Source organism: Oncorhynchus mykiss, chromosome 29 (genome assembly GCF_057628025.1).
Source record: "Oncorhynchus mykiss isolate SJ-2025 chromosome 29, ASM5762802v1, whole genome shotgun sequence".
NCBI classification, from domain to species: domain Eukaryota; kingdom Metazoa; phylum Chordata; class Actinopteri; order Salmoniformes; family Salmonidae; genus Oncorhynchus; species Oncorhynchus mykiss.
In genome coordinates this window covers 14,412,649-14,439,541 of record NC_143050.1, presented here as the reverse complement: position 1 = coordinate 14,439,541, position 26,893 = coordinate 14,412,649, and the positions used below count along the sequence as shown (strand labels likewise).

Genomic DNA, 26,893 nt, shown 5'->3' with positions numbered 1-26,893 from the left:
GTAATTACAGAGTCCTACTGTATGTGTTGTAATTAGAGAGGTCTACTGTATGTGTTGTAATTAGAGATAACTACTGTATGTGTTGTAATAACAGAGGCCTACTGTGTGTGTTGTAATTAGAGAGGTCTACTGTATGTGTTGTAATTAGAGGCCTACTGTATATGTTGTAATTACAGAGGCTTACTGTATGTGTTGTAATTACAGAGTCCTACTGTATGTGTTGTAATTACAGAGTCCTACTGTATGTCTTGTAATAGAGACCTACTGTATGTGTTGTAATTAGACGCCTACTGTATGTGTTGTAATTAGAGAGGCCTACTGTATGTGTTGTAATTACAGAGTCCTACTGTATGTGTTGTAATTAGAGAGGTCTACTGTATGTGTTGTAATTAGAGAGGCCTACTGTATGTGTTGTAATTAGAGGCCTACTGTACATGTTGTAATTACAGAGTCCTACTGTATGTGTTGTAATTAGAGGCCGACACTGTGTTGTAATTACAGAGGCCTACTGTATGTGTTGTAATTACAGAGTCCTACTGTATGTCTTGTAATTAGAGACCTACTGTATGTGTTGTAATTAGACGCCTACTGTATGTGTTGTAATTACAGAGTTCTACTGTATGTGTTGTAAAATACAGAGTCCTACTGTATGTGTTGTAATTAGAGAGGTCTACTGTATGTGTTGTAATTAGAGGCCGACACTGTGTTGTAATTACAGAGGCCTACTGTATGTGTTGTAATAACAGAGAACTACTGTGTGTGTTGTAATTAGAGAGGTCTAATGTGTGTGTTGTATTTAGAGAGGCCTACTGTATGTGTCATAATAACAGAGAACTACTGTATGTGTTGTAATAACAGAGGCCTACTGTGTGTGTTGTAATTAGAGAGGCCTACTGTATGTGTTGTATTTAGAGAGGCCTACTGTATGTGTTGTAATAACAGAGAACTACTGTATGTGTTGTAATAACAGAGGCCTACTGTGTGTGTTGTAAGTAGAGAGGTCTACTGTGTGTATTGTAATTAGAGAGGCCTACTGTAGGTGTTGCAATTAGAGAGGCCTACTGTATGTGTTGTAATTAGAAGTCTACTGTATGTGGTGTAATTAGAGAGGCCTACTGTATGTGTTGTAATTACAGAGTCCTCCTCTATGTGTTGTAATTAGAGAGGTCTACTGTATGTGTTGTAATTAGAGAGGCTTACTGTATGTGTTGTAATTAAAGAGGCCTACTGTATGTGTTGTAATTACAGAGTCCTACTGTATGTCTTGTAATTAGAGACCTACTGTATGTGTTGTAATTAGACGCCTACTGTATGTGTTGTAATTACAGAGTTCTACTCTATGTGTTGTAATTACAGAGTCCTACTGTATGTGTTGTAATTAGAGAGGCCTACTGTATGTGTTGTAATTACAGAGGCTTACTGTATGTGTTGTAATTACAGAGTCCTACTGTATGTGTTGTAATTACAGAGTCCTACTGTATGTCTTGTAATAGAGACCTACTGTATGTGTTGTAATTAGACGCCTACTGTATGTGTTGTAATTACAGAGTCCTACTGTATGTGTTGTAATTAGAGAGGCCTACTGTATGTGTTGTAATTACAGAGTCCTACTGTATGTGTTGTAATTAGAGAGGTCTACTGTATGTGTTGTAATTAGAGAGGCTTACTGTATGTGTTGTAATTAGAGAGGCCTACTGTATGTGTTGTAATTACAGAGTCCTACTGTGTTGTAATTAGACGCCTACTGTATGTGTTGTAATTACAGAGTTCTACTCTATGTGTTGTAATTACAGAGTCCTACTGTATGTGTTGTAATTACAGAGTCCTACTGTATGTGTTGTAATTAGAGAGGCCTACTGTATGTGTTGTAATTAGAGAGGCCTACTGTATGTGTTGTAATTAGAGGCCTACTGTATGTGTTGTAATTAGAGAGGCCTACTGTATGTGTTGTAATTAGAGGTACAGAGAGTTACTGCATGTGTTGTAATTAGAGGTACAGAGTGCTACTGTATGTGTTGTAATTAGAGGCCTACTGTATGTGTTGTAATTACAGAGGCTTACTGTATGTGTTGTAATTACAGAGTCCTACTGTATGTGTTGTAATTACAGAGTCCTACTGTATGTGTTGTAATAACAGAGGCCTACTGTGTGTGTTGTAATTAGAGAGGCCTACTGTATGTGTTGTAATAACAGAGGCCTACTGTGTGTGTTGTAATTACAGAGTCCTACTGTATGTGTTGTAATAACAGAGGCCTACTGTGTGTGTTGTAATTACAGAGTCCTACTGTATGTGTTGTAATTAGAGAGGTCTACTGTATGTGTTGTAATTAGAGATAACTACTGTATGTGTTGTAATAACAGAGTCCTACTGTATGTGTTGTAATTAGAGAGGTCTACTGTATGTGTTGTAATTAGAGGTACAGAGTGCTACTGTATGTGTTGTAATTAGAGGCCTACTGTATGTGTTGTAATTACAGAGGCTTACTGTATGTGTTGTAATTACAGAGTCCTACTGTATGTGTTGTAATTACAGAGTCCTACTGTATGTCTTGTAATAGAGACCTACTGTATGTGTTGTAATTAGACGCCTACTGTATGTGTTGTAATTACAGAGTTCTACTCTATGTGTTGTAATTACAGAGTCCTACTGTATGTGTTGTAATTAGAGAGGCCTACTGTATGTGTTGTAATTACAGAGTCCTACTGTATGTGTTGTAATTAGAGAGGTCTACTGTATGTGTTGTAATTACAGAGTCCTACTGTATGTCTTGTAATAGAGACCTACTGTATGTGTTGTAATTAGACGCCTACTGTATGTGTTGTAATTACAGAGTCCTACTGTATGTGTTGTAATTAGAGAGGCCTACTGTATGTGTTGTAATTACAGAGTCCTACTGTATGTGTTGTAATTAGAGAGGCCTACTGTATGTGTTGTAATTACAGAGGCATACTGTATGTGTTGTAATTACAGAGTCCTACTGTATGTCTTGTAATTAGAGACCTACTGTATGTGTTGTAATTAGACGCCTACTGTATGTGTTGTAATTACAGAGTTCTACTCTATGTGTTGTAATTACAGAGTCCTACTGTATGTGTTGTAATTACAGAGTCCTACTGTATGTGTTGTAATTAGAGAGGTCTACTGTATGTGTTGTAATTAGAGATAACTACTGTATGTGTTGTAATAACAGAGGCCTACTGTGTGTGTTGTAATTAGAGAGGCCTACTGTATGTGTTGTAATAACAGAGGCCTACTGTGTGTGTTGTAATTACAGAGTCCTACTGTATGTGTTGTAATAACAGAGGCCTACTGTGTGTGTTGTAATTACAGAGTCCTACTGTATGTGTTGTAATTAGAGAGGTCTACTGTATGTGTTGTAATTAGAGATAACTACTGTATGTGTTGTAATAACAGAGTCCTACTGTATGTGTTGTAATTAGAGAGGTCTACTGTATGTGTTGTAATTAGAGATAACTACTGTGTGTGTTGTAATTAGAGAGGCCTACTGTATGTGTTGTATTTAGAGAGGCCTACTGTATGTGTTGTAATAACAGAGAACTACTGTATGTGTTGTAATAACAGAGGCCTACTGTGTGTGTTGTAAGTAGAGAGGTCTACTGTGTGTATTGTAATTAGAGAGGCCTACTGTAGGTGTTGCAATTAGAGAGGCCTACTGTATGTGTTTTAATTAGAAGTCTACTGTATGTGTTGTAATTAGAGAGGCCTACTGTATGTGTTGTAATTAGAGTCCTCCTCTATGTGTTGTAATTAGAGAGGTCTACTGTATGTGTTGTAATTAGAGAGGCTTACTGTATGTGTTGTAATTAAAGAGGCCTACTGTATGTGTTGTATTTAGAGAGGCCTACAGTATGTGTCATAATAACAAAGAACTACTGTATGTGTTGTAATAACAGAGAACTACTGTATGTGTTGTAATAACAGAGAACTACTGTATGTGTTGTAATAACAGAGAACTACTGTGTGTGTTGTAATTAGAGAGGTCTAATGTGTGTGTTGTATTTAGAGAGGCCTACAGTATGTGTCATAATAACAGAGAACTACTGTATGTGTTGTAATAACAGAGAACTACTGTATGTGTTGTAATAACAGAGAACTACTGTGTTGTAATTAGAGGCCTACTGTACATGTTGTAATTACAGAGTCCTACTGTATGTGTTGTAATTAGAGGCCGACACTGTGTTGTAATTACAGAGGCCTACTGTATGTGTTGTAATTTCAGAGTTCTACTCTATGTGTTGTAATTACAGAGTCCTACTGTATGTGTTGTAATTAGACGCCTACTGTATGTGTTGTAATTACAGAGTTCTACTGTATGTGTTGTAATTAGAGAGGCCTACTGTATGTGTTGTAATTACAGAGTCCTACTGTATGTGTTGTAATTAGAGAGGCCTACTGTATGTGTTGTAATTAGAGAGGCTTACTGTATGTGTTGTAATTAGAGAGGCCTACTGTATGTGTTGTAATTACAGAGTCCTACTGTGTTGTAATTAGAGGCCTACTGTATGTGTTGTAATTACAGAGTCCTACTGTATGTGTTGTAATTAGAGGCCTACTATAACTGTTGTAATTAAAAAGTCCTACTGTATGTGTTGTAATTAGAGGCCGACACTGTGTTGTAATTACAGAGGCATACTGTATGTGTTGTAATTACAGAGTCCTACTGTATGTCTTGTAATTAGAGACCTACTGTATGTGTTGTAATTAGACGCCTACTGTATGTGTTGTAATTACAGAGTTCTACTCTATGTGTTGTAATTACAGAGTCCTACTGTATGTGTTGTGATTACAGAGTCCTACTGTATGTGTTGTAATTAGAGAGGTCTACTGTATGTGTTGTAATTAGAGATAACTACTGTATGTGTTGTAATAACAGAGGCCTACTGTGTGTGTTGTAATTAGAGAGGCCTACTGTATGTGTTGTAATAACAGAGGCCTACTGTGTGTGTTGTAATTACAGAGTCCTACTGTATGTGTTGTAATAACAGAGGCCTACTGTGTGTGTTGTAATTACAGAGTCCTACTGTATGTGTTGTAATTAGAGAGGTCTACTGTATGTGTTGTAATTAGAGATAACTACTGTATGTGTTGTAATAACAGAGTCCTACTGTATGTGTTGTAATTAGAGAGGTCTACTGTATGTGTTGTAATTAGAGATAACTACTGTGTGTGTTGTAATTAGAGAGGCCTACTGTATGTGTTGTATTTAGAGAGGCCTACTGTATGTGTTGTAATAACAGAGAACTACTGTATGTGTTGTAATAACAGAGGCCTACTGTGTGTGTTGTAAGTAGAGAGGTCTACTGTGTGTATTGTAATTAGAGAGGCCTACTGTAGGTGTTGCAATTAGAGAGGCCTACTGTATGTGTTTTAATTAGAAGTCTACTGTATGTGTTGTAATTAGAGAGGCCTACTGTATGTGTTGTAATTAGAGTCCTCCTCTATGTGTTGTAATTAGAGAGGTCTACTGTATGTGTTGTAATTAAAGAGGCCTACTGTATGTGTTGTAATTAAAGAGGCCTACTGTATGTGTTGTATTTAGAGAGGCCTACAGTATGTGTCATAATAACAAAGAACTACTGTATGTGTTGTAATAACAGAGAACTACTGTATGTGTTGTAATAACAGAGAACTACTGTATGTGTTGTAATAACAGAGAACTACTGTGTGTGTTGTAATTAGAGAGGTCTAATGTGTGTGTTGTATTTAGAGAGGCCTACAGTATGTGTCATAATAACAGAGAACTACTGTATGTGTTGTAATAACAGAGAACTACTGTATGTGTTGTAATAACAGAGAACTACTGTGTTGTAATTAGAGGCCTACTGTACATGTTGTAATTACAGAGTCCTACTGTATGTGTTGTAATTAGAGGCCGACACTGTGTTGTAATTACAGAGGCCTACTGTATGTGTTGTAATTACAGAGTTCTACTCTATGTGTTGTAATTAGACGCCTACTGTATGTGTTGTAATTACAGAGTTCTACTGTATGTGTTGTAATTAGAGAGGCCTACTGTATGTGTTGTAATTACAGAGTCCTACTGTATGTGTTGTGATTAGAGAGGCCTACTGTATGTGTTGTAATTAGAGAGGCCTACTGTATGTGTTGTAATTAGAGGCCTACTGTATGTGTTGTAATTAGAGAGGCCTACTGTATGTGTTGTAATTAGAGGTACAGAGAGTTACTGCATGTGTTGTAATTAGAGGTACAGAGTGCTACTGTATGTGTCATAATAACAGAGAAATACTGTATGTGTTGTAATAACAGAGAACTACTGTATGTGTTGTAATAACAGAGAACTACTGTGTGTGTTGTAATTAGAGAGGTCTAATGTGTGTGTTGTATTTAGAGAGGCCTACTGTATGTGTCATAATAACAGAGAACTACTGTATGTGTTGTAATAACAGAGGCCTACTGTGTGTGTTGTAATTAGAGAGGCCTACTGTATGTGTTGTAATAACATAGGCCTACTGTATGTGTTGTAATAACAGAGAACTACTGTATGTGTTGTAATAACAGAGGCCTACTGTGTGTGTTGTAAGTAGAGAGGTCTACTGTGTGTATTGTAATTAGAGAGGCCTACTGTAGGTGTTGCAATTAGAGAGGCCTACTGTATGTGTTGTAATTAGAAGTCTACTGTATGTGTTGTAATTAGAGAGGCCTACTGTATGTGTCATAATAACAGAGAACTACTGTATGTGTTGTAATAACAGAGGCCTACTGTGTGTGTTGTAATTAGAGAGGCCTACTGTATGTGTTGTAATAACATAGGCTATGTGTTGTAATTACAGAGTCCTCCTCTATGTGTTGTAATTACAGAGGTCTACTGTATATGTTGTAATTAGAGAGGCTTACTGTATGTGTTGTAATTAAAGAGGCCTACTGTATGTGTTGTAATTACAGAGTCCTACTGTGTTGTAATTAGAGGCCTACTGTACATGTTGTAATTAGAGTCCTACTGTATGTGTTGTAATTACAAAGTCCTACTGTATGTCTTGTAATTAGAGACCTACTGTATGTGTTGTAATTAGACGCCTACTGTATGTGTTGTACTTACAGAGTTCTACTCTATGTGTTGTAATTACAGAGTCCTACTGTATGTGTTGTAATTAGTGAGGTCTACTGTATGTGTTGTAATTAGAGAGGCTTACTGTATGTGTTGTAATTAGAGAGGCCTACTGTATGTGTTGTAATTACAGAGTCCTACTGTGTTGTAATTAGAGAGGCCTACTGTATGTGTTGTAATTACAGAGTCCTACTGTATGTGTGGTAATTAGAGGCCTACTGTACATGTTGTAATTACAGAGTCCTACTGTATGTGTTGTAATTAGAGGCCGACACTGTGTTGTAATTACAGAGGCCTACTGTATGTGTTGTAATTACAGAGTCCTACTGTATGTCTTGTATTTAGAGACCTACTGTATGTGTTGTAATTAGACGCCTACTGTATGTGTTGTAATTACAGAGTTCTACTCTATGTGTTGCAATTACAGAGTCCTACTGTATGTGTTGTAATTACAGAGTCCTACTGTATGTGTTGTAATTAGAGAGGTCTACTGTATGTGTTGTAATTAGAGATAACTACTGTATGTGTTGTAATAACAGAGGCCTACTGTGTGTGTTGTAATTAGAGAGGCCTACTGTATGTGTTGTAATAACAGAGGCCTACTGTGTGTGTTGTAATTACAGAGTCCTACTGTATGTGTTGTAATAACAGAGGCCTACTGTGTGTGTTGTAATTAGAGAGGCCTACTGTATGTGTTGTAATAACATAGGCCTACTGTGTGTGTTGTAATTAGAGAGGCCTACTGTATGTGTTGTAATAACAGAGGCCTACTGTGTGTATTGTAATTACAGAGTCCTACTGTATGTGTTGTAATTAGAGAGGTCTACTGTATGTGTTGTAATTAGAGATAACTACTGTATGTGTTGTAATAACAGAGTCCTACTGTATGTTTTGTAATTAGAGAGGTCTACTGTATGTGTTGTAATTAGAGATAACTACTGTGTGTGTTGTAATTAGAGAGGCCTACTGTATGTGTTGTAATTAGAGAGGTCTACTGTATGTGTTGTAATTAGAGAGGCTTACTGTATGTGTTGTAATTAGAGGCCTACTGTACATGTTGTAATTACAGAGTCCTACTGTATGTGTTGTAATTAGAGGCCGACACTGTGTTGTAATTAGAGGCCTGCACTGTGTTGTAATTAGAGGCCTGCTGTGTGTGTTGTAACTATAGGCCTACTGTATGTGTTGTATATAGAGAGGACTACTGTATGTGTAGTAATTAGAGAGGCCTACTGTATGTGTTGTAATTAGAGATGTTCCTACTGTATGTGTTGTATTTAGAGAGGCCTACTGTATGTGTTGTAATTACAGAGGCCTACTGTATGTGTTGTAATAACAGAGGCCTACTGTATGTGTTGTAATTGGAGAGGCCTACTGTATGTGTTGTAATTAGAGAGGCCTACTGTATGTGTTGTAATAACAGAGAACTACTGTTTGTGTTGTAAGTAGAGAGGTCTACTGTGTGTATTGTAATTAGAGAGGCCTACTGTAGGTGTTGCAATTAGAGAGGCCTACTGTATGTGTTGTAATTAGAGAGGCCTACTGTATGTGTTGTAATTACAGAGGCCTACTGTATGTGTTGTAATTAGAGAGGCCTACTGTATGTGTTGTAATTACAGAGGCCTACTGTATGTGTTGTAATTACAGAGGCCTACTGTATGTGTTGTAATTAGAGGCCGACACTGTGTTGTAATTAGAGGCCTGCACTGTGTTGTAATTAGAGGCCTGCTGTGTGTGTTGTAACTATAGGCCTACTGTATGTGTTGTATATAGAGAGGACTACTGTATGTGTAGTAATTAGAGGCCTACTGTATGTGTTGTAATTAGAGATGTTCCTACTGTATGTGTTGTATTTAGAGAGGCCTACTGTATGTGTTGTAATTACAGAGGCCTACTGTATGTGTTGTAATAACAGAGGCCTACTGTATGTGTTGTAATTAGAGAGGCCTACTGTATGTGTTGTAATTAGAGGCCTACTGTATGTGTTGTAATAACAGAGAACTACTGTATGTGTTGTAATAACAGAGGCCTACTGTTTGTGTTGTAAGTAGAGAGGTCTACTGTGTGTATTGTAATTAGAGAGGCCTACTGTAGGTGTTGCAATTAGAGAGGCCTACTGTATGTGTTGTAATTAGAGAGGCCTACTGTATGTGTTGTAATTACAGAGGCCTACTGTATGTGTTGTAATTAGAGAGGCCTACTGTATGTGTTGTAATTACAGAGGCGTACTGTATGTGTTGTAATTACAGAGGCCTACTGTATGTGTTGTAATTAGAGAGGCCTACTGTATGTGTTGTAATTAGAGTGGTCTACTGTATGTGTTGTAATTAGAGAGGCTTACTGTATGTGTTGTAATTAAAGAGGCCTACTGTATGTGTTGTAATTACAGAGTCCTTCTGTGTTGTAATTAGAGTCCTACTGTACATGTTGTAATTAGAGTCCTACTGTATGTGTTGTAATTAGAGGCCGACACTGTGTTGTAATTAGAGGCTTACTGTATGTGTTGTAATAACAGAGTCCTACTGTATGTGTTGTAATTAGAGGCCTACTGTATGTGTTGTAATTAGAGAGGCCTACTGTATGTGTTGTAATTAGAGAGGTCTACTGTATATGTTATAATTAGAGAGGCTTACTGTATGTGTTGTAATTAAAGAGGCCTACTGTATGTGTTGTAATTACAGAGTCCTACTGTGTTGTAATTAGAGGCCTACTGTACATGTTGTAATTAGAGTCCTACTGTATGTGTTGTAATTACAGAGTCCTACTGTATGTCTTGTAATTAGAGACCTACTGTATGTGTTGTAATTAGACGCCTACTGTATGTGTTGTAATTACAGAGTTCTACTCTATGTGTTGTAATTACAGAGTCCTACTGTATGTGTTGTAATTAGAGAGGTCTACTGTATGTGTTGTAATTAGAGAGGCTTACTGTATGTGTTGTAATTAGAGAGGCCTACTGTATGTGTTGTAATTACAGAGTCCTACTGTGTTGTAATTAGAGAGGCCTACTGTATGTGTTGTAATTACAGAGTCCTACTGTATGTGTGGTAATTAGAGGCCTACTGTACATGTTGTAATTACAGAGTCCTACTGTATGTGTTGTAATTAGAGGCCGACACTGTGTTGTAATTACAGAGGCCTACTGTATGTGTTGTAATTACAGAGTCCTCCTGTATGTCTTGTATTTAGAGACCTACTGTATGTGTTGTAATTAGACTTCTACTGTATGTGTTGTAATTACAGAGTTCTACTCTATGTGTTGTAATTACAGAGTCCTACTGTATGTGTTGTAATTACAGAGTCCTACTGTATGTGTTGTAATTAGAGAGGTCTACTGTATGTGTTGTAATTAGAGATAACTACTGTATGTGTTGTAATAACAGAGGCCTACTGTGTGTGTTGTAATTAGAGGCCGACACTGTGTTGTAATTAGAGGCCTGCACTGTGTTGTAATTAGAGGCCTGCTGTGTGTGTTGTAACTATAGGCCTACTGTATGTGTTGTATATAGAGAGGACTACTGTATGTGTAGTAATTAGAGGCCTACTGTATGTGTTGTAATTAGAGATGTTCCTACTGTATGTGTTGTATTTAGAGAGGCCTACTGTATGTGTTGTAATTACAGAGGCCTACTGTATGTGTTGTAATAACAGAGGCCTACTGTATGTGTTGTAATTAGAGAGGCCTACTGTATGTGTTGTAATTAGAGGCCTACTGTATGTGTTGTAATAACAGAGAACTACTGTATGTGTTGTAATAACAGAGGCCTACTGTTTGTGTTGTAAGTAGAGAGGTCTACTGTGTGTATTGTAATTAGAGAGGCCTACTGTAGGTGTTGCAATTAGAGAGGCCTACTGTATGTGTTGTAATTAGAGAGGCCTACTGTATGTGTTGTAATTACAGAGGCCTACTGTATGTGTTGTAATTAGAGAGGCCTACTGTATGTGTTGTAATTACAGAGGCGTACTGTATGTGTTGTAATTACAGAGGCCTACTGTATGTGTTGTAATTAGAGAGGCCTACTGTATGTGTTGTAATTACAGAGTCCTACTCTATGTGTTGTAATTAGAGTGGTCTACTGTATGTGTTGTAATTAGAGAGGCTTACTGTATGTGTTGTAATTAAAGAGGCCTACTGTATGTGTTGTAATTACAGAGTCCTTCTGTGTTGTAATTAGAGTCCTACTGTACATGTTGTAATTAGAGTCCTACTGTATGTGTTGTAATTAGAGGCCGACACTGTGTTGTAATTAGAGGCTTACTGTATGTGTTGTAATAACAGAGTCCTACTGTATGTGTTGTAATTAGAGGCCTACTGTATGTGTTGTAATTAGAGAGGCCTACTGTATGTGTTGTAATTAGAGAGGTCTACTGTATATGTTATAATTAGAGAGGCTTACTGTATGTGTTGTAATTAAAGAGGCCTACTGTATGTGTTGTAATTACAGAGTCCTACTGTGTTGTAATTAGAGGCCTACTGTACATGTTGTAATTAGAGTCCTACTGTATGTGTTGTAATTACAGAGTCCTACTGTATGTCTTGTAATTAGAGACCTACTGTATGTGTTGTAATTAGACGCCTACTGTATGTGTTGTAATTACAGAGTTCTACTCTATGTGTTGTAATTACAGAGTCCTACTGTATGTGTTGTAATTAGAGAGGTCTACTGTATGTGTTGTAATTAGAGAGGCTTACTGTATGTGTTGTAATTAGAGAGGCCTACTGTATGTGTTGTAATTACAGAGTCCTACTGTGTTGTAATTAGAGAGGCCTACTGTATGTGTTGTAATTACAGAGTCCTACTGTATGTGTGGTAATTAGAGGCCTACTGTACATGTTGTAATTACAGAGTCCTACTGTATGTGTTGTAATTAGAGGCCGACACTGTGTTGTAATTACAGAGGCCTACTGTATGTGTTGTAATTACAGAGTCCTCCTGTATGTCTTGTATTTAGAGACCTACTGTATGTGTTGTAATTAGACTTCTACTGTATGTGTTGTAATTACAGAGTTCTACTCTATGTGTTGTAATTACAGAGTCCTACTGTATGTGTTGTAATTACAGAGTCCTACTGTATGTGTTGTAATTAGAGAGGTCTACTGTATGTGTTGTAATTAGAGATAACTACTGTATGTGTTGTAATAACAGAGGCCTACTGTGTGTGTTGTAATTAGAGAGGCCTACTGTATGTGTTTTAATAACAGAGGCCTACTGTGTGTGTTGTAATTACAGAGTCCTACTGTATGTGTTGTAATAACAGAGGCCTACTGTGTGTGTTGTAATTAGAGAGGCCTACTGTATGTGTTGTAATAACAGAGGCCTACTGTGTGTATTGTAATTACAGAGTCCTACTGTATGTGTTGTAATTAGAGAGGTCTACTGTATGTGTTGTAATTAGAGATAACTACTGTATGTGTTGTAATAACAGAGTCCTACTGTATGTGTTGTAATTAGAGAGGTCTACTGTATGTGTTGTAATTAGAGATAACTACTGTGTGTGTTGTAATTAGAGAGGCCTACTGTATGTGTTGTAATTAGAGAGGTCTACTGTATGTGTTGTAATTAGAGAGGCTTACTGTATGTGTTGTAATTAGAGGCCTACTGTACATGTTGTAATTACAGAGTCCTACTGTATGTGTTGTAATTAGAGGCCGGCACTGTGTTGTAATTAGAGGCCTGCACTGTGTTGTAATTAGAGGCCTGCTGTGTGTGTTGTAACTATAGGCCTACTGTATGTGTTGTATATAGAGAGGCTTACTGTATGTGTTGTAATTAGAGAGGCCTACTGTATGTGTTGTAATTACAGAGTCCTACTGTGTTGTAATTAGAGAGGCCTACTGTATGTGTTGTAATTACAGAGTCCTACTGTATGTGTGGTAATTAGAGGCCTACTGTACATGTTGTAATTACAGAGTCCTACTGTATGTGTTGTAATTAGAGGCCGACACTGTGTTGTAATTACAGAGGCCTACTGTATGTGTTGTAATTACAGAGTCCTCCTGTATGTCTTGTATTTAGAGACCTACTGTATGTGTTGTAATTAGACTTCTACTGTATGTGTTGTAATTACAGAGTCCTACTGTATGTGTTGTAATTACAGAGTCCTACTGTATGTGTTGTAATTAGAGAGGTCTACTGTATGTGTTGTAATTAGAGATAACTACTGTATGTGTTGTAATAACAGAGGCCTACTGTGTGTGTTGTAATTAGAGAGGCCTACTGTATGTGTTTTAATAACAGAGGCCTACTGTGTGTGTTGTAATTACAGAGTCCTACTGTATGTGTTGTAATAACAGAGGCCTACTGTGTGTGTTGTAATTAGAGAGGCCTACTGTATGTGTTGTAATAACAGAGGCCTACTGTGTGTATTGTAATTACAGAGTCCTACTGTATGTGTTGTAATTAGAGAGGTCTACTGTATGTGTTGTAATTAGAGATAACTACTGTATGTGTTGTAATAACAGAGTCCTACTGTATGTGTTGTAATTAGAGAGGTCTACTGTATGTGTTGTAATTAGAGATAACTACTGTGTGTGTTGTAATTAGAGAGGCCTACTGTATGTGTTGTAATTAGAGAGGTCTACTGTATGTGTTGTAATTAGAGAGGCTTACTGTATGTGTTGTAATTAGAGGCCTACTGTACATGTTGTAATTACAGAGTCCTACTGTATGTGTTGTAATTAGAGGCCGGCACTGTGTTGTAATTAGAGGCCTGCACTGTGTTGTAATTAGAGGCCTGCTGTGTGTGTTGTAACTATAGGCCTACTGTATGTGTTGTATATAGAGAGGACTACTGTATGTGTAGTAATTAGAGAGGCCTACTGTATGTGTTGTAATTAGAGATGTTCCTACTGTATGTGTTGTATTTAGAGAGGCCTACTGTATGTGTTGTAATTACAGAGGCCTACTGTATGTGTTGTAATAACAGAGGCCTACTGTATGTGTTGTAATTAGAGAGGCCTACTGTATGTGTTGTAATTAGAGAGGCCTACTGTATGTGTTGTAATAACAGAGAACTACTGTATGTGTTGTAATTACAGAGGCCTACTGTATGTGTTGTAATAACAGAGGCCTACTGTATGTGTTGTAATTAGAGAGGCCTACTGTATGTGTTGCAATTAGAGAGGCCTACTGTATGTGTTGTAATAACAGAGAACTACTGTATGTGTTGTAATAACAGAGGCCTACTGTTTGTGTTGTAAGTAGAGAGGTCTACTGTGTGTATTGTAATTAGAGAGGCCTACTGTAGGTGTTGCAATTAGAGAGGCCTACTGTATGTGTTGTAATTAGAGAGGCCTACTCTATGTGTTGTAATTAGAGAGGTCTACTGTATGTGTTGTAATTAGAGAGGCTTACTGTATGTGTTGTAATTAAAGAGGCCTACTGTATGTGTTGTAATTACAGAGTCCTACTGTGTTGTAATTAGAGTCCTACTGTACATGTTGTAATTAGAGTCCTACTGTATGTGTTGTAATTAGAGGCCGACACTGTGTTGTAATTAGAGGCTTACTGTATGTGTTGTAATAACTACTGTGTGTGTTGTAATTAGAGAGGCCTACTGTATGTGTTGTAATTAGAGAGGTCTACTGTATGTGTTGTAATTAGAGAGGCTTACTGTATGTGTTGTAATTAGAGGCCTACTGTACATGTTGTAATTACAGAGTCCTACTGTATGTGTTGTAATTAGAGGCCGGCACTGTGTTGTAATTAGAGGCCTGCACTGTGTTGTAATTAGAGGCCTGCTGTGTGTGTTGTAACTATAGGCCTACTGTATGTGTTGTATATAGAGAGGACTACTGTATGTGTAGTAATTAGAGAGGCCTACTGTATGTGTTGTAATTAGAGATGTTCCTACTGTATGTGTTGTATTTAGAGAGGCCTACTGTATGTGTTGTAATTACAGAGGCCTACTGTATGTGTTGTAATAACAGAGGCCTACTGTATGTGTTGTAATTAGAGAGGCCTACTGTATGTGTTGTAATTAGAGAGGCCTACTGTATGTGTTGTAATAACAGAGAACTACTGTATGTGTTGTAATTACAGAGGCCTACTGTATGTGTTGTAATAACAGAGGCCTACTGTATGTGTTGTAATTAGAGAGGCCTACTGTATGTGTTGCAATTAGAGAGGCCTACTGTATGTGTTGTAATAACAGAGAACTACTGTATGTGTTGTAATAACAGAGGCCTACTGTTTGTGTTGTAAGTAGAGAGGTCTACTGTGTGTATTGTAATTAGAGAGGCCTACTGTAGGTGTTGCAATTAGAGAGGCCTACTGTATGCGTTGTAATTAGAGAGGCCTACTCTATGTGTTGTAATTAGAGAGGTCTACTGTATGTGTTGTAATTAGAGAGGCTTACTGTATGTGTTGTAATTAAAGAGGCCTACTGTATGTGTTGTAATTACAGAGTCCTACTGTGTTGTAATTAGAGTCCTACTGTACATGTTGTAATTAGAGTCCTACTGTATGTGTTGTAATTAGAGGCCGACACTGTGTTGTAATTAGAGGCTTACTGTATGTGTTGTAATAACAGAGGCCTACTGTATGTGTTGTAATTAGAGGCCTACTTTATGTGTTGTAATTAGAGGCCGACACTGTGTTGTAATTACAGAGGCCTACTGTATGTGTTATAATAACAGAGAACTACTGCATGTGTTGTAATTAGAGAGGTCTACTGTATGTGTTGTAATTAGATAGGCCTACTGTATGTGTTGTAATAACAGAGGCCTACTGTATGTGGTGTAATTAGAGAGGCCTAGTGTATGTGTTGCAATTAGAGAGGCCTACTGTAGGTGTTGCAATTAGAGAGGCCTACTGCATGTGTTGTAATTAGAGAGGTCTACTGTATGTGTTGTAATTAGAGAGGCTTACTGTATGTGTTGTAATTAGAGGCCTACTGTACATGTTGTAATTACTGAGTCCTACTGTATGTGTTGTAATTAGAGGCCTGCACTGTGTTGTAATTAGAGGCCTGCTGTGTGTGTTGTAATTACAGAGTCCTACTGTATGTGTTGTAATTAGAGGCCGACACTGTGTTGTAATTAGAGGCCGACACTGTGTTGTAATTAGAGGCCGACACTGTGTTGTAATTAGAGGCCTGCACTGTGTTGTAATTAGAGAGGCCTACTGTATGTGTTGTAATTAGAGGCCTACTGTATGTGTTGTATATAGAGAGGACTACTGTATGTGTAGTAATTAGAGAGGCCTACTGTATGTGTTGTAATTAGAGATGGGCCTACTGTATGTGTTGTAATTAGAGAGGCCTACTGTATGTGTTGTATTTAGAGGGGCCTACTGTATGTGTTGTAATTAGAGAGGCCTACTGTATGTGTTGTAATTAGAGGCCTACTGTATGTGTTGTAATTAGAGGCCTACTGTATGTGTTGTATATAGAGAGGACTACTGTATGTGTAGTAATTAGAGAGGCCTACTGTATGTGTTGTAATTAGAGGCCTACTGTATGTGTTGTATATAGAGAGGACTACTGTATGTGTAGTAATTAGAGAGGCCTACTGTATGTGTTGTAATTAGAGATGGGCCTACTGTATGTGTTGTAATTAGAGAGGCCTACTGTATGTGTTGTATTTAGAGGGGCCTACTGTATGTGTTGTAATTAGAGAGGCCTACTGTATGTGTTGTAATAACAGAGGCCTACTGTATGTGTTGTAATTAGAGAGGCCTACTGTATGTGTTGTAATAACAGAGGCCTACTGTATGTGTTGTAATTAGAGAGGCCTACTGTATGTGTTGTAATAACAGAGGCCTACTGTATGTGTTGTAATTAGAGAGGCCTACTGTATGTGTTGTAATTAGAGAGGCCTACTGTATGTGTTGTATTTAGAGAGGCCTACTGTGTTGTAATTAGAGAGGCCTACTGTGTTGTAATTACAGAGTCCTACTGTATGTGTTGTATTTAGAGAGGCCTACTGTATGTGTTGTAATTAGAGAGGCCTACTGTGTTGTAATTACAGAGTCCTACTGTATGTGTTGTAATTACAGAGGCCTACTGTATGTGTTGTATTTAGAGAGGCCTACTGTGTTGTAATTAGAGAGGTCTACTGTATGTGTTGTAATTACAGAGGCCTACTGTATGTGTTGTAATTACAGAGGCCTACTGTATGTGTTGTAATTACAGAGGCCTACTGTATGTGTTGTAATTAGAGAGGCCTACTGTGTTGTAATTACAGAGTCCTACTGTATGTGTTGTAATTACAGAGGCCTACTGTATGTGTTGTATTTAGAGAGGCCTACTGTGTTGTAATTAGAGAGGCCTACTGTGTTGTAATTACAGAGTCCTACTGTATGTGTTGTAATTACAGAGGCCTACTGTATGTGTTGTATTTAGAGAGGCCTACTGTGTTGTAATTAGAGAGGCCTACTGTGTTGTAATTACAGAGTCCTACTGTATGTGTTGTAATTACTGAGTCCTACTGTATGTGTTGTAATTAGAGGCCTGCACTGTGTTGTAATTAGAGGCCTGCTGTGTGTGTTGTAATTACAGAGTCCTACTGTATGTGTTGTAATTAGAGGCCGACACTGTGTTGTAATTAGAGGCCGACACTGTGTTGTAATTAGAGGCCGACACTGTGTTGTAATTAGAGGCCTGCACTGTGTTGTAATTAGAGAGGCCTACTGTATGTGTTGTAATTAGAGGCCTACTGTATGTGTTGTATATAGAGAGGACTACTGTATGTGTAGTAATTAGAGAGGCCTACTGTATGTGTTGTAATTAGAGATGGGCCTACTGTATGTGTTGTAATTAGAGAGGCCTACTGTATGTGTTGTATTTAGAGGGGCCTACTGTATGTGTTGTAATTAGAGAGGCCTACTGTATGTGTTGTAATTAGAGGCCTACTGTATGTGTTGTAATTAGAGGCCTACTGTATGTGTTGTATATAGAGAGGACTACTGTATGTGTAGTAATTAGAGAGGCCTACTGTATGTGTTGTAATTAGAGGCCTACTGTATGTGTTGTATATAGAGAGGACTACTGTATGTGTAGTAATTAGAGAGGCCTACTGTATGTGTTGTAATTAGAGATGGGCCTACTGTATGTGTTGTAATTAGAGAGGCCTACTGTATGTGTTGTATTTAGAGGGGCCTACTGTATGTGTTGTAATTAGAGAGGCCTACTGTATGTGTTGTAATAACAGAGGCCTACTGTATGTGTTGTAATTAGAGAGGCCTACTGTATGTGTTGTAATAACAGAGGCCTACTGTATGTGTTGTAATTAGAGAGGCCTACTGTATGTGTTGTAATAACAGAGGCCTACTGTATGTGTTGTAATTAGAGAGGCCTACTGTATGTGTTGTAATTAGAGAGGCCTACTGTATGTGTTGTATTTAGAGAGGCCTACTGTGTTGTAATTAGAGAGGCCTACTGTGTTGTAATTACAGAGTCCTACTGTATGTGTTGTATTTAGAGAGGCCTACTGTATGTGTTGTAATTAGAGAGGCCTACTGTGTTGTAATTACAGAGTCCTACTGTATGTGTTGTAATTACAGAGGCCTACTGTATGTGTTGTATTTAGAGAGGCCTACTGTGTTGTAATTAGAGAGGTCTACTGTATGTGTTGTAATTACAGAGGCCTACTGTATGTGTTGTAATTACAGAGGCCTACTGTATGTGTTGTAATTACAGAGGCCTACTGTATGTGTTGTAATTAGAGAGGCCTACTGTGTTGTAATTACAGAGTCCTACTGTATGTGTTGTAATTACAGAGGCCTACTGTATGTGTTGTATTTAGAGAGGCCTACTGTGTTGTAATTAGAGAGGCCTACTGTGTTGTAATTACAGAGTCCTACTGTATGTGTTGTAATTACAGAGGCCTACTGTATGTGTTGTATTTAGAGAGGCCTACTGTGTTGTAATTAGAGAGGCCTACTGTGTTGTAATTACAGAGTCCTACTGTATGTGTTGTAATTAGAGAGGTCTACTGTATGTGTTGTAATTAGAGATAACTACTGTATGTGTTGTAATAACAGAGTCCTACTGTATGTGTTGTATTTAGAGAGGCCTACTGTATGTGTTGTAATAACAGAGAACTGTGTGTATTGTAATTAGAGAGGCCTACTGTAGGTGTTGCAATTAGAGAGGCCTACTGTATGTGTTTTAATTAGAAGTCTACTGTATGTGTTGTAATTAGAGAGGCCTACTGTATGTGTTGTAATTACAGAGTCCTCCTCTATGTGTTGTAATTAGAGAGGTCTACTGTATGTGTTGTAATTAGAGAGGCTTACTGTATGTGTTGTAATTAAAGAGGCCTACTGTATGTGTTGTAATTACAGAGTCCTACTGTGTTGTAATTAGAGGCCTACTGTACATGTTGTAATTAGAGTCCTACTGTATGTGTTGTAATTAGAGGTTGACACTGTGTTGTAATTACAGAGGCTTACTGTATGTGTTGTAATAACAGAGGCCTACTGTATGTGGTGTAATTAGAGAGGCCTACTGTATGTGTTGCAATTAGAGAGGCCTACTGTAGGTGTTGCAATTAGAGAGGCCTACTGTAGGTGTTGCAATTAGAGAGGCCTACTGCATGTGTTGTAATTAGAGAGGTCTACTGTATGTGTTGTAATTAGAGAGGCTTACTGTATGTGTTGTAATTAGAGGCCTACTGTACATGTTGTAATTACAGAGTCCTACTGTATGTGTTGTAATTAGAGGCCGACACTGTGTTGTAATTAGAGGCCTGCACTGTGTTGTAATTAGAGGCCTGCTGTGTGTGTTGTAATTATAGGCCTACTGTATGTGTTGTATATAGAGAGGACTACTGTATGTGTAGTAATTAGAGAGGCCTACTGTATGTGTTGTAATTAGAGATGGGCCTACTGTATGTGTTGTATTTAGAGAGGCCTACTGTATGTGTTGCAATTACAGAGGCCTACTGTATGTGTTGTAATAACAGAGGCCTACTGTATGTGTTGTAATTAGAGAGGCCTACTGTATGTGTTGTAATTAGAGAGGCCTACTGTATGTGTTGTAATAACAGAGAACTACTGTATGTGTTGTAATAACAGAGGCCTACTGTTTGTGTTGTAAGTAGAGAGGTCTACTGTGTGTATTGTAATTAGAGAGGCCTACTGTAGGTGTTGCAATTAGAGAGGCCTACTGTATGTGTTGTAATTAGAGAGGCCTACTGTATGTGTTGTAATTACAGAGGCCTACTGTAAGTGTTGTAATTAGAGAGGCCTACTGTATGTGTTGTAATTACAGAGGCCTACTGTATGTGTTGTAATTAGAGGCCTACTGTATGTGTTGTAATTAGAGGCCTACTGTATGTGTTGTATATAGAGAGGACTACTGTATGTGTAGTAATTAGAGAGGCCTACTGTATGTGTTGTAATTAGAGGCCTACTGTATGTGTTGTATATAGAGAGGACTACTGTATGTGTAGTAATTAGAGAGGCCTACTGTATGTGTTGTAATTAGAGATGGGCCTACTGTATGTGTTGTAATTAGAGAGGCCTACTGTACATGTTGTAATTACAGAGTCCTACTGTATGTGTTGTAATTAGAGGCCTGCACTGTGTTGTAATTAGAGGTCTGCTGTGTGTGTTGTAATTACAGAGTCCTACTGTATGTGTTGTAATTAGAGGCCGACACTGTGTTGTAATTAGAGGCCGACACTGTGTTGTAATTAGAGGCCGACACTGTGTTGTAATTAGAGGCCTGCACTGTGTTGTAATTTGAGAGGCCTACTGTATGTGTTGTAATTAGAGGCGTACTGTATGTGTTGTATATAGAGACTACTACTGTATGTGTTGTAATTAGAGGCCTACTGTATGTGTTGTAATTAGAGGCCTACTGTATGTGTTGTATATAGAGAGGACTACTGTATGTGTAGTAATTAGAGAGGCCTACTGTATGTGTTGTAATTAGAGGCCTACTGTATGTGTTGTATATAGAGAGGACTACTGTATGTGTAGTAATTAGAGAGGCCTACTGTATGTGTTGTAATTAGAGATGGGCCTACTGTATGTGTTGTAATTAGAGAGGCCTACTGTATGTGTTGTATTTAGAGGGGCCTACTGTATGTGTTGTAATTAGAGAGGCCTACTGTATGTGTTGTAATAACAGAGGCCTACTGTATGTGTTGTAATTAGAGAGGCCTACTGTATGTGTTGTAATAACAGAGGCCTACTGTATGTGTTGTAATTAGAGAGGCCTACTGTATGTGTTGTAATAACAGAGGCCTACTGTATGTGTTGTAATTAGAGAGGCCTACTGTATGTGTTGTAATTAGAGAGGTCTACTGTATGTGTTGTAATTAGAGAGGCCTACTGTATGTGTTGTATTTAGAGAGGCCTCTTGTGTTTTGTAATTAGAGAGGCCTACTGTGTTGTAATTACAGAGTCCTACTGTATGTGTTGTAATTACAGAGTCCTACTGTATGTGTTGTATTTAGAGAGGCCTACTGTATGTGTTGTAATTAGAGAGGCCTACTGTGTTGTAATTACAGAGTCCTACTGTATGTGTTGTAATTAGAGGCCTACTGTATGTGTTGTATTTAGAGAGGCCTACTGTGTTGTAATTAGAGAGGTCTACTGTATGTGTTGTAATTACAGAGGCCTACTGTATGTGTTGTAATTACAGAGGCCTACTGTATGTGTTGTAATTACAGAGGCCTACTGTATGTGTTGTAATTAGAGAGGCCTACTGTGTTGTAATTACAGAGTCCTACTGTATGTGTTGTAATTACAGAGGCCTACTGTATGTGTTGTATTTAGAGAGGCCTACTGTGTTGTAATTAGAGAGGCCTACTGTGTTGTAATTACAGAGTCCTACTGTATGTGTTGTAATTACAGAGGCCTACTGTATGTGTTGTATTTAGAGAGGCCTACTGTGTTGTAATTAGAGAGGCCTACTGTGTTGTAATTACAGAGTCCTACTGTATGTGTTGTAATTAGAGAGGTCTACTGTATGTGTTGTAATTAGAGATAACTACTGTGTGTGTTGTAATTAGAGAGGCCTACTGTATGTGTTGTATTTAGAGAGGCCTACTGTATGTGTTGTAATAACAGAGAACTACTGTATGTGTTGTAATAACAGAGGCCTACTGTGTGTGTTGTAAGTAGAGAGGTCTACTGTGTGTATTGTAATTAGAGAGGCCTACTGTAGGTGTTGCAATTAGAGAGGCCTACTGTATGTGTTTTAATTAGAAGTCTACTGTATGTGTTGTAATTAGAGAGGCCTACTGTATGTGTTGTAATTACAGAGTCCTCCTCTATGTGTTGTAATTAGAGAGGTCTACTGTATGTGTTGTAATTAGAGAGGCTTACTGTATGTGTTGTAATTAAAGAGGCCTACTGTATGTGTTGTAATTACAGAGTCCTACTGTGTTGTAATTAGAGGCCTACTGTACATGTTGTAATTAGAGTCCTACTGTATGTGTTGTAATTAGAGGTTGACACTGTGTTGTAATTACAGAGGCTTACTGTATGTGTTGTAATAACAGAGGCCTACTGTATGTGGTGTAATTAGAGAGGCCTACTGTAGGTGTTGCAATTAGAGAGGCCTACTGCATGTGTTGTAATTAGAGAGGTCTACTGTATGTGTTGTAATTAGAGAGGCTTACTGTATGTGTTGTAATTAGAGGCCTACTGTACATGTTGTAATTACAGAGTCCTACTGTATGTGTTGTAATTAGAGGCCGACACTGTGTTGTAATTAGAGGCCTGCACTGTGTTGTAATTAGAGGCCTGCTGTGTGTTGTAATTATAGGCCTACTGTATGTGTTGAATATAGAGAGGACTACTGTATGTGTAGTAATTAGAGAGGCCTACTGTATGTGTTGTAATTAGAGATGGGCCTACTGTATGTGTTGTATTTAGAGAGGCCTACTGTATGTGTTGTAATTACAGAGGCCTACTGTATGTGTTGTAATAACAGAGGCCTACTGTATGTGTTGTAATTAGAGAGGCCTACTGTATGTGTTGTAATTAGAGAGGCCTACTGTATGTGTTGTAATTACAGAGGCCTACTGTAAGTGTTGTAATTAGAGAGGCCTACTGTATGTGTTGTAAGTACAGAGGCCTACTGTGTGTGTTGTAATTACAGAGGCCTACTGTATGTGTTGTAATTAGAGAGGCCTACTGTATGTGTTGTAATTACAGAGTCCTACTCTATGTGTTGTAATTAGAGAGGTCTACTGTATGTGTTGTAATTAGAGAGGCTTACTGTATGTGTTGTTATTAAAGAGGCCTACTGTATGTGTTGTAATTACAGAGTCCTACTGTGTTGTAATTAGAGGCCTACTGTACATGTTGTAATTAGAGTCCTACTGTATGTGTTGTAATTAGAGGCCGACACTGTGTTGTAATTAGAGGCTTACTGTATGTGTTGTAATAACAGAGGCCTACTGTATGTGTTGTAATTAGAGGCCTACTGTATGTGTTGTAATTAGAGGCCGACACTGTGTTGTAATTACAGAGGACTACTGTATGTGTTATAATAACAGAGAACTACTGCATGTGTTGTAATTAGAGAGGCCTACTGTATGTGTTGCAATTAGAGAGGCCTACTTTATGTGGTGTAATTAGAGAGGCCTACTGTATGTGTTGCAATTAGAGAGGCCTACTGTAGGTGTTGCAATTAGAGAGGCCTACTGCATGCGTTGTAATTAGAGAGGTCTACTGTATGTGTTGTAATTAGAGAGGCTTACTGTATGTGTTGTAATTAGAGGCCTACTGTACATGTTGTAATTACAGAGTCCTACTGTATGTGTTGTAATTAGAGGCCTGCACTGTGTTGTAATTAGAGGTCTGCTGTGTGTGTTGTAATTACAGAGTCCTACTGTATGTGTTGTAATTAGAGGCCGACACTGTGTTGTAATTAGAGGCCGACACTGTGTTGTAATTAGAGGCCTGCACTGTGTTGTAATTTGAGAGGCCTACTGTATGTGTTGTAATTAGAGGCGTACTGTATGTGTTGTATATAGAGACTACTACTGTATGTGTTGTAATTAGAGGCCTACTGTATGTGTTGTAATTAGAGGCCTACTATATGTGTTGTATATAGAGAGGACTACTGTATGTGTAGTAATTAGAGAGGCCTACTGTATGTGTTGTAATTAGAGGCCTACTGTATGTGTTGTATATAGAGAGGACTACTGTATGTGTAGTAATTAGAGAGGCCTACTGTATGTGTTGTAATTAGAGATGGGCCTACTGTATGTGTTGTAATTAGAGAGGCCTACTGTATGTGTTGTATTTAGAGGGGCCTACTGTATGTGTTGTAATTAGAGAGGCCTACTGTATGTGTTGTAATAACAGAGGCCTACTGTATGTGTTGTAATTAGAGAGGCCTACTGTATGTGTTGTAATAACAGAGGCCTACTGTATGTGTTGTAATTAGAGAGGCCTACTGTATGTGTTGTAATAACAGAGGCCTACTGTATGTGTTGTAATTAGAGAGGCCTACTGTATGTGTTGTAATTAGAGAGGTCTACTGTATGTGTTGTAATTAGAGAGGCCTACTGTATGTGTTGTATTTAGAGAGGCCTCTTGTGTTTTGTAATTAGAGAGGCCTACTGTGTTGTAATTACAGAGTCCTACTGTATGTGTTGTAATTACAGAGTCCTACTGTATGTGTTGTATTTAGAGAGGCCTACTGTATGTGTTGTAATTAGAGAGGCCTACTGTGTTGTAATTACAGAGTCCTACTGTATGTGTTGTAATTAGAGGCCTACTGTATGTGTTGTATTTAGAGAGGCCTACTGTGTTGTAATTAGAGAGGTCTACTGTATGTGTTGTAATTACAGAGGCCTACTGTATGTGTTGTAATTACAGAGGCCTACTGTATGTGTTGTAATTACAGAGGCCTACTGTATGTGTTGTAATTAGAGAGGCCTACTGTGTTGTAATTACAGAGTCCTACTGTATGTGTTGTAATTACAGAGGCCTACTGTATGTGTTGTATTTAGAGAGGCCTACTGTGTTGTAATTAGAGAGGCCTACTGTGTTGTAATTACAGAGTCCTACTGTATGTGTTGTAATTACAGAGGCCTACTGTATGTGTTGTATTTAGAGAGGCCTACTGTGTTGTAATTAGAGAGGCCTACTGTGTTTTAATTACAGAGTCCTACTGTATGTGTTGTAATTACAGAGGCCTACTGTATGTGTTGTATTTAGAGAGGCCTACTGTATGTGTTGTAATTAGAGAGGCCTACTGTGTTGTAATTACAGAGTCCTACTGTATGTGTTGTAATTACAGAGTTCTACTGTATGTGTTGTAATTACAGAGTCCTACTGTATGTGTTGTAATAACAGAGGCCTGCTGTATGTGTTTTAGTTAAAGGTCGCAATTGTAAATGCGAACTTGTTCTCAACTTGCCTACCTGGTTAAATAAAGGTGAAATAAATAAATAAAATAAACCCAGAAGAATTAGCATTAACTGTTTGGTGCTGCTCTTTATTCATTTATAGATTGTGAATGTGCTTCAGTCACCAATACTAATGATTCTCTGTCTTCTCTGATTCCATACAGTTATCCAGAAAGCAGTAGAAGGTAAGACCATTTTTCTTTAGTTTGTTTTTTTCTGCTACTATGAGGTGAACAAACTACAGTGTTATTTTGGGTGGTTTGCACTGCAACACACTTTGACTTACTTGACTATCATCATCTTTCTAGAATATCTCCGGTGTGCTGCATAATGTGCTTGGAGGCTGCTTTTTCCTGGGCCATTTTTCATGGCATCTATGTCCAGTAACTTTGCCCTGACTTTGGATTTAGCTGTCTATTAACGTTTGAAGAGCAAACGGCTATCTTTAACCCAACAGTTAATTGTCTGAAATTGGGTTTGCGTTTCTTTTTTGATATAGTGATTTTCTCTGTGAGACTTGCAGACTCACACAGACACACACACAGTAGGGATGTCATCATCTCAGTGATCAGTGCTGCGCTTTGTGCTAACTGTAGCTACCATCTAAAATAACCCAGCTATTAAGATGGTTGATTACCAAGCCATTGACATCAAGGCAGTACATCACACTGTCAAAAGATTGGCACTGATTACACACTAATGGAAATGCTTTGCTTGCAGACTGAAAATATTTCAGCCAGCATTACTTGTTTCTGTTAGAAGGAAAACACAATTTGTCTTTGATAATGTGATCATTGTCAGTCTGTTTAACCACATCACAATAAAACAAATATAATTGCTCGTCAACAAAACAGACAGACTGTAAATGAAGTTTGAACGTGGAGGTGGGGAAGCCCAGTGTAGCTGAGTTGTCGTGCAGTGAGAGACTTCCATCAGGCCTGTTAGGAGGAGCTCTGGTGGTGTAGTGGTGCCAGAGAATCCAACAGGCTCAGGGGTCCATGCTCTGGGTCCATGCTCTGGGTCCATGCTCTGGGTGCATGCTCTGGGTCCATGCTCTGGGTCCATGCTCTGGGTCCATGCCCTGGGTCCATGCTCTGGGTCCATGCTCTGGGTGCATGCTCTGGGTCCATGCTCTGGGTCCATGCTCTGGGTCCATGCTCTGGGTCCATGCTCTGGGTCCATGCTCTGGGTGCATGCTCTGGGTCCATGCTCTGGGTCCATGCCCTGGGTCCATGCCCTGGGTGCATGCTCTGGGTCCATGCCCTGGGTCCATGCTCTAGGTGCATGCTCTGGGTCCATGCTCTGGGTCCATGCTCTGGGTCCATGCCCTGGGTCCATGCTCTGGGTCCATGCTCTGGGTGCATGCTCTGGGTCCATGCTCTGGGTCCATGCTCTGGGTCCATGCTCTGGGTCCATGCTCTGGGTCCATGCTCTGGGTCCATGCCCTGGGTCCATGCTCTGGGTGCATGCTCTGGGTCCATGC

The 26,893-nt window shown here is 38.5% G+C and overlaps 1 protein-coding gene across 4 annotated transcripts in view; it reads left to right on the top strand.

The window, feature by feature from the left end:
- Positions 1–26,893, top strand: part of nrxn2a (neurexin 2a) — a 391,484-nt gene that overhangs the window by 84,330 nt on the left and 280,261 nt on the right. For all 4 annotated transcript variants that reach the window (XM_090226564.1, XM_090226562.1, XM_090226563.1 and 1 more), the window contains exon 3: positions 25,575–25,595. In XM_090226564.1, the coding sequence (XP_090082690.1) occupies positions 25,575–25,595 (21 nt within the window). The remainder of the gene's footprint in view (positions 1–25,574; positions 25,596–26,893) is intronic.